Source organism: Muntiacus reevesi, chromosome 13 (genome assembly GCF_963930625.1).
Source record: "Muntiacus reevesi chromosome 13, mMunRee1.1, whole genome shotgun sequence".
In the NCBI taxonomy this organism is placed as follows: domain Eukaryota; kingdom Metazoa; phylum Chordata; class Mammalia; order Artiodactyla; family Cervidae; genus Muntiacus; species Muntiacus reevesi.
The window spans coordinates 24,999,772-25,013,872 of NC_089261.1; the positions used below are offsets into that span (position 1 = coordinate 24,999,772).

Consider the following 14,101-nt stretch of genomic DNA (forward strand, 5'->3'; position numbering starts at 1 on the left):
TCTGCCTTTTCTAAAATGAGCTTGAACATCTGGAAGTTCATGGTTCATGTACTGTTGAAACTTGGCACCCCCAGTGTCTTTTGGTTAAGATACGTGTCAATATTGCTCCTTAAAACTAGGGTTACAGTTGGATGTAGTTGCGTTGCAGGACCCTACTTCTTCCTGAAGACTTCCTGGAAACAAATGTGGCAATGCAACCTTTTTAACATAAGGAGTACCCTCTGTGTATGTGTGTGTGTTTTACAATAAATAAAGGCATGAAAACAGTGCTAGCTCGCCTTGAAAGGCGATGTATCACTGTAAGTTTTCTTCTTGTTTTTACACCCTAAAATTTTAATGTCTTTAGATTCCTTCAGTCTGTAATGCATTGTCTTTTAGAAGGAAAATCATTCTTCTTGGGAGAAACAGTATGGAATGAATCATCTTATGATATTATCATTAGCATTATTCATTGTGTTATTACTAAAACACACATTGATTTTTATTTGGGAGCTATTGATTGAAGTTAGTGGGCAGGGAAGTTGCATGAATCATAGATTTTTTGTCTGACACAATACAGCACAATTTTCTATAGAACAAAGTATTGAACTTGTCTAGCTTTATGACAGGTGTTTATGTGAACACTTACATTTTTTCTATAAGGTATACTTTTCAACTTTTAAATTTTATTTATTGATTGGCCTTGCCATGCAACAAACAAGATCTTAATTGCTAGACCAGGGATCAAACCTGTACCCTCTGCAGTGGAAGCTCGGAGTCCTAACCACTGGACCACCAGGAAATTCCCTCAATTTTTTAGTATTTAAAACTCTTTTTCCAAGAGACACAGATGTACAGAACAGAATTTTGGACTCTGTGGGAGAAGGCGAGGGTGGGATGTTTCGAGAGAACAGCATCGAAACATGTATATTATCTATGGTGAAACAGATCACCAGTCCAGGCTGGATGCATGAGACAAGTGCTCAGGCCTGGTGCACTGGGAAGACCCAGAGGGATCGGGTGGAGAGGGAGGTGGGATGGGGGATCGGGATGGGGAATACATGTAAATCCATGGCTGATTCATGTCAATGTATGACAAAAACCACTACAATATTGTAAGGTAATTAGCCTCCAACTAATAAAAATAAATGAAAAAAATAATAAAAAAAAGCACATTATAAAACAGCAAATAAAATAAAATAAAATAAAACTCTTTTTCCTGTATGGTATAGTATGCGAACTTATTTTAGCACCCACTTTTTTGGCTTCCGAACATTGTAATAAGTATTTGTTAGTTATAAATACGAAAATTGAATAAGGAGTATTTGAAACTAGTGAAAATTGCTTAGTGAAGGCTCATCCAGGTGCCTATTAGAAAAACTTAACCTTGCAAGAAAATGCAGTCGTTTGTGTGGAATGAATTGCCTCATAAATACTTCCACGATTATGAAATGTATAGCACATTAGTAGGTTAAACCACACGAAATTACTGTTTTGTAGGTCAAAAATGGTTGAATGCCAGTAATTTCATATGGCTTTTGAGCTAGTGTTTCTGAAGGTGTTTTTGACAAACATTTCTTTGTCAGTGTAAATATGTTTTGAAATGGCGGTATTCAAGCAAAAGTGCAAAAGTGGTAGTTTTTATATTTTTCCTAAGATATGTGTTTCTGTTTATGGTTCCCTCAGATAGTATTTCTTTTATTTTTTACTCAAGTATAGTTGATTTCCAGTGTTGTGTTAATTTCTGCTGTAAAGCAAAGTGATTCAGTTATACACATGCACATCCTTTTTAATATTCTTTTCTGGTATGGATTATCACAGGATACTGAATATAGTTCCCTGTGCCATACAGTAGGACTTTATTGTTTATCCATCTCACATATGATAGTTTGTATCTGCTAAGCCCAACCTCCCCATCCATCCCTCCCGCTTGGCAACCACAAGTCTGTTCTCTATGCCCCTGAGTCTGTTTCTGTTTCATAGATAAGTTCATTTCTGTCAAATTTCAGATTCCACATAAAAGTGATATTACATATTTGCCTTTCTGTGTCTGACTGACTTCACTTAGTATGATAATCTCCAGGCCTATCCATGTTGTTGCGAATGACGTTATTTCATTCTTTTTTGTGGTCAAGTAATATTCCAATGTATGTATGTACCACATTTTCATTATCCATTCGTCTGTTGATGGATGTGTAGGTTGTCTCCATGTCTTGCCTATTGTAAATAGTTGAAATGAGGAAATAACCCACTCCAGTATTCTTGCCTGGAGAATCCTATGGCTAGGAGAGCCTTGCAGGCTACAGTTCATAGAGTTGCACAGAGTCATGCATAGACATGACTGAAGTGACTTAGCACATTTTATTTTAAATGCCTTTTTCTTCTGAGGATCTTTGGGCTAGGAACTCTTTTAAAAGGTTATTTGTTAGGTGAGTGTAAAGCCAGGGCTACTGTTTCTAAATAAGGGGCCACAGTAAAGACTGTTATCTGCAGCTCTGAAATAAATGACATGTCTGGCAAGTTAATTCCAGTTGACCCTCCTGACTCCTGGAACATTTTCCCATGCACCTTTGATGAAAACCCTCCCAAGAATCTCATCCTTCCCTGTTGTCTTAAATATGCTGTAGCTCCTACTGATGCCTCAGCCTGGGTGTTGAATGAGCAGGATGTGATGGTGGGGACCATTACGTAGGTAGGAACAGTCACCGTCAGCTTCCGGGCTATGATGCACAGAGTCCGCTCTGCACACTTGGGACATTTTTCGTTTCGTTTCTCCCTCTCTCCACTCTTTTCTCACCCTCACCTGTTTCCTGTTGGAATTTAGGGCAACACTGTTCCTTCTCTTGCTTAATCACTCATTCAGTTGGCAGATATTTTTGCCTTTTGGGTGCCAGACGCTCCAAGGGGCTGGGGCGGTGGATGTGAGCAGAGCAGTGTTCCAGCACATGTGGAGCTGACATTCTCACAGGAAGGGAGAGCATCAGGCTTGCCAAGTGAGTGGATTTCCCTTTCCACAAAAGCCTGAGGACTGCACTTGTGCATGTTTTCATCAATGCTGCTATGGGATACAATGCACAGTCTTAGCGTCACTGACCTCGTTCTCTGTTCAATGGCTCTTCTCGGTTCTTGGGATCTTTTCTTTTTTGACAGTGTGAGGCTGTCACTGGCCATGTGGGGTGCCCTAGCATCTTTCAGACATTCTGGTAGTTGTGTGACTACTAGTGGAAAATGATAATAGCAGATGTGAAATGAACTAGGGACCCGGAAGTGTGGTAGGCAAGATGTTCTTTGTTTGGTTCTTAAGTTTCTCATTTTTGCAGTTTTTCCACCATTGAAGGTTTCTACACTCCTTGTAACTGCTGTTTAGCTGCTTGTCTCTCCTTTTTATCCTCATTTTTTTGAAAGAAGTTGATGGCCTTAGAATACAGTTGATTTTATCTTTTCGTCAATGTTTGCGGGGGGCATAGAGAGCATCTCCCTGGATTCTCCAATGCCCACTGGACTCAGATGCAAGGTTTAATGTGGTCTGGTCCTCGTTGCTCATGTTTAACATACACAAAGGGAAGGATTCCATATTTCTCCCTTAAGTAAGGGGCATGTGATTGGCTATGTCTGGGATCGGTTGCTGGTTATAAAAGTGGGAGGGGAGAAGGGAAGGCTTGGAGAAGACACAGACAGGGGAATACAAGCTCCCCTTTCTGGGTCATGCCACAGGGGAAGAATCACATAATAATGACTCTTTTTGTTGACTATGCTGTGTGTGCAGCTTGCAGGGCTTTAATTTTCCAATCAGGGATTGTATCTGGGTCCTGACCACAGAAGCACCAAGTCCTACCACTCAACTGCCAGGGAATTCCCTATTAATGGCTCTTTGCTGCAACATTTTTTACTGTGCTGTTTTGTATAAGAATGATTTTCTGTTTTTACCACTCCTACATTGGTTAATTGGAATTCTACTACAAGGAAGAGTTGTCTGTTTGACCCTAGTTACTTGTTCAATTATTTATGCAGTTACTTCAACATGGACTCATGGCTATTTATTTTATTTTATTGGGTTGGCCAAAAAGTTTGTCTGGGTTTTTTCGTGTCATCTTACAGAATAAATTTCTTAAAATAAATTTATTTATTTTAATTGGAGGCTAATTACTTTACAAGATTGTAGTGGCTTTGCCATACACTGACATGAATCTGCCATGGGTGTACATGTGTTCCCCATCCTGAACCCCCCTCCTACCTCCCTCCCCATCCCATCCCTCTGGGTCATCCCAGTGCACCAGCCCTGAGCACTTGTCTCATGCATCCAACCTGGACTGGCGATCTGTTTCACACTTGATAATATACATGTTTCGATGCCATTCTCCCAAGTCATCCCATCCTCACCCTCTCCCACAGAGTCCAAAAGACTGTTCTATACATCTGTGTCTCTTTTGCTGTCTCGCATATAGGGTTATCGTTACCATCTTTCTAAATTCCTTATATATGTGTTAGTATACTGTATTGGTGTTTTCCTTTCTGGCTTACTTCACTCTTACAGAATGAATTTTTTCCAACTCAATATTTGACTCTGTAGCTCCTATTACTTTTTTTGGTGCCCAAATCACCCCAGCCATGGCCATCGGAGATATTTTGAGTTGACTTCTGCAGCCTTTCGACGAGCCCTCTCTATACTTTGAACTCTCCTACTTTCTGACTCCATACCTGGTTCCTTCCGTGAGTACCCAGTCCTGCTTCTGGAAACACGCAACTCTCAATGAGTGGGGACATTCACATTCTTTGTCCATGAACATTCAATAAATCTTGAGCACTTCTGCCTAGTCTTCCTTTAGCGAAGTCAGTGAACCACATATCCTGCCCCTGAGTATTAAGAAGATCCTTGCTTCTCTCATCCATCTTGCTTTCTATCGTTATCTCTGCTTCTCTCTCCTTCCATAAAGGAACAAGAAAAACAGGAAGGTTTGAGCTTCATTTGTTATTTCCTGCCCACACAACTTCTTTTCTTGGTTGTGAGTGGAGATGAGCCCTAATAGCCAACGACCATGACTAATAAAGATTGATTGCGCTGTAAATTCCGCTTCTCACCTGTCTCTCACCATTTGTTCCAGAGCGCTGTTTCTCAGTTATGTTAATTAGATTCTGCCCTAATTGTTATCATTCTTTTTGTTCACTTTCCTAGATTTGCTGTCGCTTTCACCGAGTCGATGAAGGAAATGGCACAAAGACAGTGGGTAAGTGTTCCTTTTGTGATTTGATTTGGGCAGTGCTGGTGAAGTTGCAGGATTGGAGAACAGGAAGGCAGTTTTATTAAAGAGCTGACAAACTTCCTATCAGCACTGCCCGTCCATGGCGGCCATCATGGTGTATTATATTTCTCATATATTGACTTTTTTTTTTAAATTTGCGTAGGTACTCTTAAACCTTCACTGATTTTTTTTTTCTGATGTTCAAATTGAATAGCAAAAATAGCCCAATACCCAGTTTTCATGCTTTGTCAGTTCTTCTTTTGTGTGCTCAGATGCGATGGTTTACAAATCACACTGTAAATGTTGCAGCATCCTCGTACACATTGAGAAAATCTGATTGCACAAGTAGTCCCTTAGGTGGCACCTGGAGTTTCCTAGGCTGGGCTCTTATTTGATGAGCATTAACAAGCAGAGGGCTTTGTCGCTCTGCAAGTTAATGCCCTTATTGACTTTCTGAATTCATTACAACTTAGGGGACAGGTGAGAGGAGCTGGCTGGAGTCTAAATCCTCTGTAGAGCCCTGGTGGAGCCGGTGTATGCAAAACTAGAGAAAAAAGCCAGCCGAAATGCCGCTTTCCTTGGGTGGACCGTAGGCACGAGGCTGTTTTCTCAGGTGGTGAACCCCTGCAGTGTGCCTGGGCCACCAGGATTGCTGGCCCCTGGGCTTTGCCAGCCAATCATTGTGCACAACACTTACACCCTTGTCATCTGGAAGCATTATTCCTGTTGGTGGCATTTTGCTGGCTATGTGCATTCTTTATCTATAGGATTTCAACTCATAAAACCTTATGCTTGGAAACGGCTACAATGCAACAAGGGCAAACACAGTTTTTTGTGGGAATGGTGGGCCTTTACCAAAGCCCAGAGTACCGCATGCACTTGAAGATCCCCTGCAGCCAGAGTGGGGAGAGTCTTTTTTTTTTCCACCTCAAACTCCCCAGGCAGAGAATCCGAGGGGGCATTTTTCAGCGCAATGAAATGAATGAAAAACAGCAAGCTTCCTGGCTCCTAGTTTCATGTCTACATCAGTTTGACTGATCATCGGCCTTACAGCAGTGATGGACCAGTGGTTCTCAGAGGGCTTTCCCCGGGACTCTCTCAGGATCTCTACAGAGTCAAACCAATTTCCTTCATAATGCTCAGACTTTATCAGAGGCATGATGAAAAGCAAAATCCTTTTTCACCATGTGAAGAGCACAGGTGAGGAAAACACTGATGCCTTCATCCTCATGAAGGCAGGGGTACCCATGGATTATTCACCACCACCCACTTATAGTTAAAAAACAAGAGCCAGTTTCGCTTAAGAATGTCCTCGATGAAGCATAAAAATTATTGATTTTCTCAAATATTAACCTGGGAATACATTTTAAAAAATGTTTTGTGTGATGACACGGAAAGTATACATCAGCTGTTTCTGCTGGGTCTGAGTGAAGGATGGGGTTATCTTGAGCAAAAGCCCTGGTGGGATGTTGGGGTTATAGACTGAACCAGTTACTTCTTCATAGGATTTTTTTTTTTTTTATCTGAAAGACTGGTAGCCAAATTATGTTTCCTCAGACTTGGGCATCTGGCAGTCATTTAGTCATTTCCTTAAAAATGAGAAAATTGAGTGAGTTGCTTCCGGAAAAATAACGAGTAGTAGTTGTTGCCAGTGATACCATTTGAATTTTCAAGCAAAAATTAGAATTTGGTAGAAAATCCCAAGGACAGAAGAGCCTGGTGGGCTATAGACCATGGGATGGCAAAGCATTGGGGGTGACTGAGAGGCTGAGCACCCACACAAACTGCTAAGAGGCAGACCACTTCCCCATGCAGCCTTTCCTGATGAGATCAGTGGGTCATGTTAACAAATGAGACTTTTTTTTTAGATGCTGTTTAATGAAATGGTTCCATGTTAGGAAGACCTCTGTCACTCAGTCAATCAATATTTTTCAAAAGACGAATAGGTGGCACTACAGACCGATACATAGATAACAGAACCATCAAAGTGCAAGATAGACCTATGGATTTTAATGTATCAGAATGTGATGTAATTTCAGGTTCCGTTTGCAACTCACATTTAAGAAATAACCATTTGTTGCGTTTTGGTGTCATCATTTCAGTCGCTCAGTCGTGTCTGACTCTTTGTGACCCCATGGACTGCCGCACGCCAGTGGACTTCCCCATGGATTTCCCTGTCCACCACCAACTCCCAGAGCTTGCTCAACCTCATGTCCATCGAGTCAGTGACGCCACCCAACCATCTCATCCTCTGTTGTCCCCTTCTCCTCCTGCCTTCAATCTTTCCCAGCATCAGGGTCTTTTCCAATGAGTCAGTTCTTTGCATCAGGGGGCCAGAGTATTGGAGATTCAGCTTGAGCATCAGTCCTTCCAATGAATATTCAGGACTGATTGCCTCTAGGATGGACTGGTTGGATCTCCTTGTAGTCTAAGGGACTCTCAAGAGTCTTCTCCAGTACTGCAGTTCAAAAGCATCAATTCTTCAGTGCTCAGCTTTCTTTACAGTCCAACTCTCACATCCATACATGGCTACTGGAAAAACCACAGCTTTGACTAAACAGACTTTTGTCGGCAAAATAATGTCTCTGCTTTTTAATATGCTGTCTAGGTTGATCATAGCTTTTCTTCCAAAGAGCAAGCGTTTGGTGTCATATCCAACAATAAAACCCATAATGATCTGAAAAGGCTCAGGAAAGGCTCAGATTAAAATACTCCTCCCCATTTCAACTACTACCAGCAAGAAGCAGAATATTCTTTCTATACTTCAGCCTAAACAACATATGGAAACAGATTGAATAGAGTAGCAAATATGAGACTCCAGCTGTCTTCTGTTAAAGAAAGTGTAGTCGCTCAGTCGTGTCTGACTCTTTGCAATCCCATGGACTGCAGCCTACCTCGCTCCTCTGTCCATGGGATTTTCCAGGCAAGAGTACTGGAGTGGGTTGCCATTTCCTTCTCCAGAGGATCTTCCTAACCCAGGGATCAAACCTGGGTCTCCCGCATTGTAGACAGATGCTTTACCATCTGAGTCACGAGGGAAGTCCGTCTTCTGTTAAGCCAGACATAAAAGAAGGCTTTTCCTTGTTGAAGCATATTTCTCCCCCATGAGTTCCCCCCCACCTTTCTCTAATTTCTCAAATTTTTTAACATTTTTTAATTGGAGAATAATTGCTGTACAGTGTTGTATTGGCTCCTGCCAGTCATAACTCTATGTGTGTATACATATATCCCTCCCCTCTTGAGCTTCCCTTCCACCCTACCCTCCCACCCCTGTAGGTCATCACAGAGCACCAGGTTGGGCTCCCTTAACTTCTCAATTTAAACGGCACCTTTGTCCGTAAAATCTATGTGTCTTCAAAATGGGTAGAGATCTGTTCACTGCTGTATCAGTTATTTTTTTGTAGTGCTTTAAGACAAACATTTATCATGCGTTCTTTGTGTTGTCTGGGCCTTTCTGACTGCGGTCAGCTCAGCAAGGCTGGGTGTTCCAGTGTGGCTTTGCTCACATGCTGGAGCCCCTCAGCTGGGCTGGCTGGGACACTTGCTGTCTCTCTCTGCGTGGTCTGTTGCCCTGTGTTAAGCTCAGTGGCAGGAGAGCACAGGACCAGTGAATGAGCTGGCTGCACGCTTCTGCCTCTGTGATGTTTGCTCCTGTTGGCCAGAGCAGGTCAAGAATGGAGACATTATCTCTACCTCATTACAGGATGATCTTCAAGAGAGCCTTGTAAAAGCTTGGATTCAGGGAGGGGGTGATCTGTGGCCCATTTTAATAATCCGTCACAGTTAGCGTTTATCCCTCATGATTATAACGCTTCCTTCCTTTGCTTTTCTTCCCGTGTAGTTGTGAGCTCTTTGAGATTAGAGACCAGATATGGTTCACCCCATTACATTTTTGTCCAGTTGACTGTCAGGAATGGATCCTTCTTTTCTTTTCTTTTTTTTTTTTTGGATCCTTCTTTAAAACATTTTATTATAGAAATGTCCAAGCATGCACAAAAGTAGCAAGAATGGTAGGGTGAAAACCTATACACCTATTATCTATTTACCATTCTCCAATCCTTATTTAATCTGCTCTCATTCTCTACTCACAACTCCTACACACACACACACACACACACACACTTCTTTGTTCTGGAATATTTTAAAAAATCACAACCACCATGCCATTTTACTATTTTAATTTTCCAACCCAGCTTTTGTTCTGAACAACTGATTGTGGTAGTCAGCTTCCAGTTTTTGAGTCTATAAACCCCTTTGGTTGGCCCCAATGAAAGTCCCCTAAGTAGCATTAAAATTTGATGAATGTTTTCTGTTTCATTATGTGTTTTTTTAAACTTTTTATTTTATGTTGGAGTATTGATGGTGAACAATGCTGTGATAGTTTTAGGTGCACACAGAGTGACCATTCCATTTACCTGAGCATGTGTGCCATTTACCTGCAAATACGGTTTTTCCTGTGGTCATGTGTGGATGTGAGAGTTGGACTATAAAGAAAGCTGAGTGCAGAAGAATTGATGCTTTTGAACTGTGGTGTTGGAGAAGACTCTTGAGAGTCCCTTGGACTGCAAGGAGATCCAACCAGTCCATCTTAAAGGAGATCAGTCCTGGGTGTTCATTGGAAGGACTGATTATGAAGCTGAAACTCCAATATTTTGGCCACCTGATGCGAAGAACTGACTCATTTGAAAAGATCCTGATGTTAGGAAAGATTGAAGGCAGGAGGAGAAGGGGACGATAGAGGATGAGATGGTTAGGTGGCATCACCGACTCAATGGTCCGTGAGTTTGAGTAAACTCCGGGAATTGGTGATGGACAGGGAGGCCTGGCGTGCTGCGATTCTTGGGGTCGCAAGGAGTCGGACACAACTGAGCTACTGAACTGAACTGAACTGAACCTGCAAATATTCCTTGGGTAAAAGCTTTTATTTTATTTTTTTTTAACATAAGCTGCCTGTTATGGATCCACTTGTGGGCAGGAAGATCATAGTGTGTAAGGAAGAATAAAAAGGGCCTCAGGGATGTTAACATTTTATGAATAAGTTGGAAGAACTTGAGTCAAGGAGTTTAGATGAGGAAAGGGAGGGTTATGGTGCCTTTGATTTGCAGACACATTGAATTAGAGACAAAGATGGAACCTGAGGTGTAACTATCCAGCTGTGGTCAGAAAGGAGCGCAGCTGGAGATAACATATGTAGGAGTCAGCAGTGTCAAGGTGATACTCGAAGCATGGAAATGATTGTTCTTAGATGGGATTAACTTTTAGACGTGATGATGAGAAAGCAGTGGTAAACGCATAGTTCAATTACATTTGGGGCCGACTTTGCAGTCCTGGTGATAATAGCTAGCAGTGTCCTATATGAAGAGTCATCTCTTTTTTGTTTTTTTGGCTGGGCCGGGAGGGCTTGCTGGATCTTAGTTCCCCGACCACCACTGTGAGCCCTGAACCACCGCAGTGCAGTGGGAGCACAGAGTCCTAACCACTGGACAACCAGGGAATTCCTGGAAGGATCATCTTTCATTTCAAGATTAAGTTGGCCATTTGCCTGTCACCCAGGAGGTCAGTCACACTCTAATCCTGGGTTAACAGTCTTTGTTTTCAGAAAGATACTTTCCCGAATATAATAACAAGGCATTTGAAGAAAAATGGGAGAAGTCAGAAAAACTTGTTTGGTTTTGGATGATGATATCAGAGACAGTATCCTAAAAGCTCATAGCAGAAAGGATGACTTTATTTTTATAGTTTAAAGTGGCGGGGTTAGTTATTAAATTCTAATGTGAACCTGTTTTTTTTTTCTTTAAATACAGCTTTTTGGAATTTTTGTTTGTTTTGGTGGATGATTTTTCAATAAAGTTCAGCTCAATATCTTTATTTGATTAGTTTTTAAAAATAAAAAGTATATAGAAATAATATAAAGGTTCACTGTTCAGCCATATCTTTGGAATTCTTTGAGATGGATTTTTGTGGAAAGACTGTTTGTAGTTATGTGTTCCGAGCAGTGATGCAGTTTTTGAATAATTAAGGTTTGTTCTTCATTATTGAACTGCCAGCTTTTGTTTTTAATTCTTTCTTCTTTATTTTGGTGAGCAGGCTTGGCTCAGGTATAAATATAGTTAATCCTTTCTAATTACTATCAGACCAGAATCAAGTTCCAATAATCCCAGATTAGAAAGAAAGATTTATAGCCTTTGTTCCTTACTGCTTTTGTGATTTCATTAGAGTCTGTGTAGATAAATACAACTTTGAGCATAAAAGCTGGCCTAAAACTTATATTTTCTCAAGCTTCATTTGTATAAAAACACATGCATGCTCTTTAAAAATTTTAATTTTATTAAAAAAAATCTAATTTTATTAAAAAAATTTTTTTTTGCCTCTGCCATGTGGCCTGTGGGATCTTAGTTCCCTGGTCAGGAATTGAACCCGTGCCCCCGGCATTGGCAGCGTCGTCACACCACTTAACCACTGCGTCCCCAGGGAAGTCCCCACAGGCACTCCCTTGATACCAGCACTATACGAGAAGGTCAGTGCAACCTACAAAGGTGGGCCGTGGATCTAATTTAAAATTTTCTGGTAGCCACATTTTAAAAAGTAAGTGGAAACATGGAAAATCAGTTTTAATGATCTGTTTTACCTAATCTGTTTCACAGGGCCAACCTGTGAAAGACACAGACTGCCCTCACTTTTGACACCATCTGCAAGTTCAGGGGGTCCCCAGGACCAGCCTCAAGTTTGAGAATTTCCTTGCAAGATTCAGAACTCACTGAGTGTTATTATACTCACAGTCATGGTTTATTGCTGGGAAAGGATACAGACTAAAATCAGCCAAAGGCAGAGACTCAGGGGGTGATCCTCCATGGTGGAGCCGACTCTGTGCCCTCTGCTTATCCACCTGTGGTCATTTTCACCTCCAGTCATTTTAAAGCAATTTTTCCTGGTGTTTAGTCGCTTTACGATTTTGTGTCAATTTCTGCTGTTCAGCAAAGTGAGTCAGCTGTATGACACATATGTCCCCCCCTTTTTAAAAATTTTGTTTCTATTTAGATCACCGTAGAGGACAGAGTAGAGTTCCCTGAACCATACAGTAGGTTCTCATTAGTTACCTATTTTATACATAGTAGTATAGATACACCAGCCCCAATCTTCCAGTTCGTCCCACCCTCCTTCCCCACCTTGGTGTTTATTCTCTACTTCTGTGTCTCTATTTTTGCTTTGCAAATGGGTTCATCTGTACCATTTTCCTAGATTCCACATATATGCATTAACATACAATATTTCTCTTTCTGACTTCACTCTGTATGACAGACTAAAAATAGAACTGCCATATGACCCAGCAATCCCACTGGTGGGCACATACCTGGAGAAAACGGTAATCCCAAAAGATACATGCACCCCAATGCTTATCGCAGCACTATTTACAACAGCTAAGACATGGAAGCAACCTAAATATCCATAAACAGAGGAATGGGTTAAGAAGATGTGACACATATATACCATGGAATATTACTCAGCCATGAGAAAAAGAAACTGTGCCATTTGCAGAGACATGGATTAACTTCCAGTTATTGATCTGAGACAATATACACTGAGTTTTGCTAGCCCAGGAAGCTCACTTGTTTGGTGTCCAAAGTTTATACTGGGGCTCGTTACATAGACTTGATTGATTGACTACATGGTTGAATCCGGTCTCCCAAGTAGATTGATACCACTTGACCCAAAGTTCCCACCTTCCATCACATGAGTGGTCTTCCTGGCATGCCAGCCCCCACCTAAGACTGTTAGCTGTGACTGGCCCCACCCTGAGCAATACATGCCCTTAGGAATCACATAGATTATTTCTAGAAGCCTAGGGCATGAGCAGTACCTGTCTTGGCCAAGGCCACATTCTTAATTTTTTTTTTTTTTGGTTGCACCAGCCCTTAGTTGTGGCACGCAGGCTTAGTTGCCCCATGGTATGTGGGATTTTTAGTTCCCCGACCAGGGGTCAACCAGTGTTCCCTGCATTGGAAGGCAGTTTCTTTACCACTGGACCACCTGGGAAGTCCCCAAGGCCACGTTCTTAACTGCATGCCTACTATGTCCAAAATATGATTTCAACACCTGAGCAATATAAAAATGACCAATGAGCTATCTCGCATTTTGCGGGGGGATATTAAGTATTTGAAATTGACTGTGCATTTTACACTTGAGAGGCACACTTTCATGCAGACCCCAGCTCTACTTCAAGGACCCAGTGGACTCATGTGCCCAGAGCTGCAGTATTGGACAGTGCAACATGCCACAGACATGCATGTGCTGAGCACCTTGTTCAAGATTTCTAAAGCATATGCTTCTACAGTATCTGGTAGTGGAAGAAGTAATAACGGAAATGAGCAAAGAGAGTTTATTTTGCAAACCAGCTAATTTCAGCCCTCTGAGAAAGCTAGGATATTCCTTTAGAAATGTTATTTTGGGACATACAGTATAGCACAGGGAACTATCTCAATATTTTGTAGCAACCTAAAAGGGAAAAGAATCTGAAAAAAAATATATGTATGTATAACTGAATCACTTTGCTGTATACTTGAAATGAACACAGTGCTGCTAATCAGCTATACTTCAATTTTTTAAAAAAGGCAGTGAGAAAAAAAAAAGAAACATTATTTTGGAGGTTGTGTTTATGATCATCTACCCGCCTCTCTCTGACTCTGCACAAATTAGTTTGATTGCATTTCGATAAAGAAAGCTTTGTCTGTTTTAATTGGAATGCCTTTGTTTGGGCTGATCATTATTTTTTTAGTATTGTTTATATCAGTGTTAATGTGACTTCCTGCCTATTTTGTAAGGGAACACTGTCCCAGGGGGCTTTTTACTAGGTTTGCTTGCTATGTCATTAGTATTTATCACCC

At 41.3% G+C, this 14,101-nt stretch overlaps 1 protein-coding gene across 2 annotated transcripts in view; it reads left to right on the top strand.

The window, feature by feature from the left end:
* Positions 1-14,101, top strand: part of GLT1D1 (glycosyltransferase 1 domain containing 1) — a 110,169-nt gene that overhangs the window by 28,775 nt on the left and 67,293 nt on the right. For both annotated transcript variants that reach the window (XM_065904840.1, XM_065904841.1), the window contains exon 4: positions 5,153-5,204. In XM_065904840.1, the coding sequence (XP_065760912.1) occupies positions 5,153-5,204 (52 nt within the window). The remainder of the gene's footprint in view (positions 1-5,152; positions 5,205-14,101) is intronic.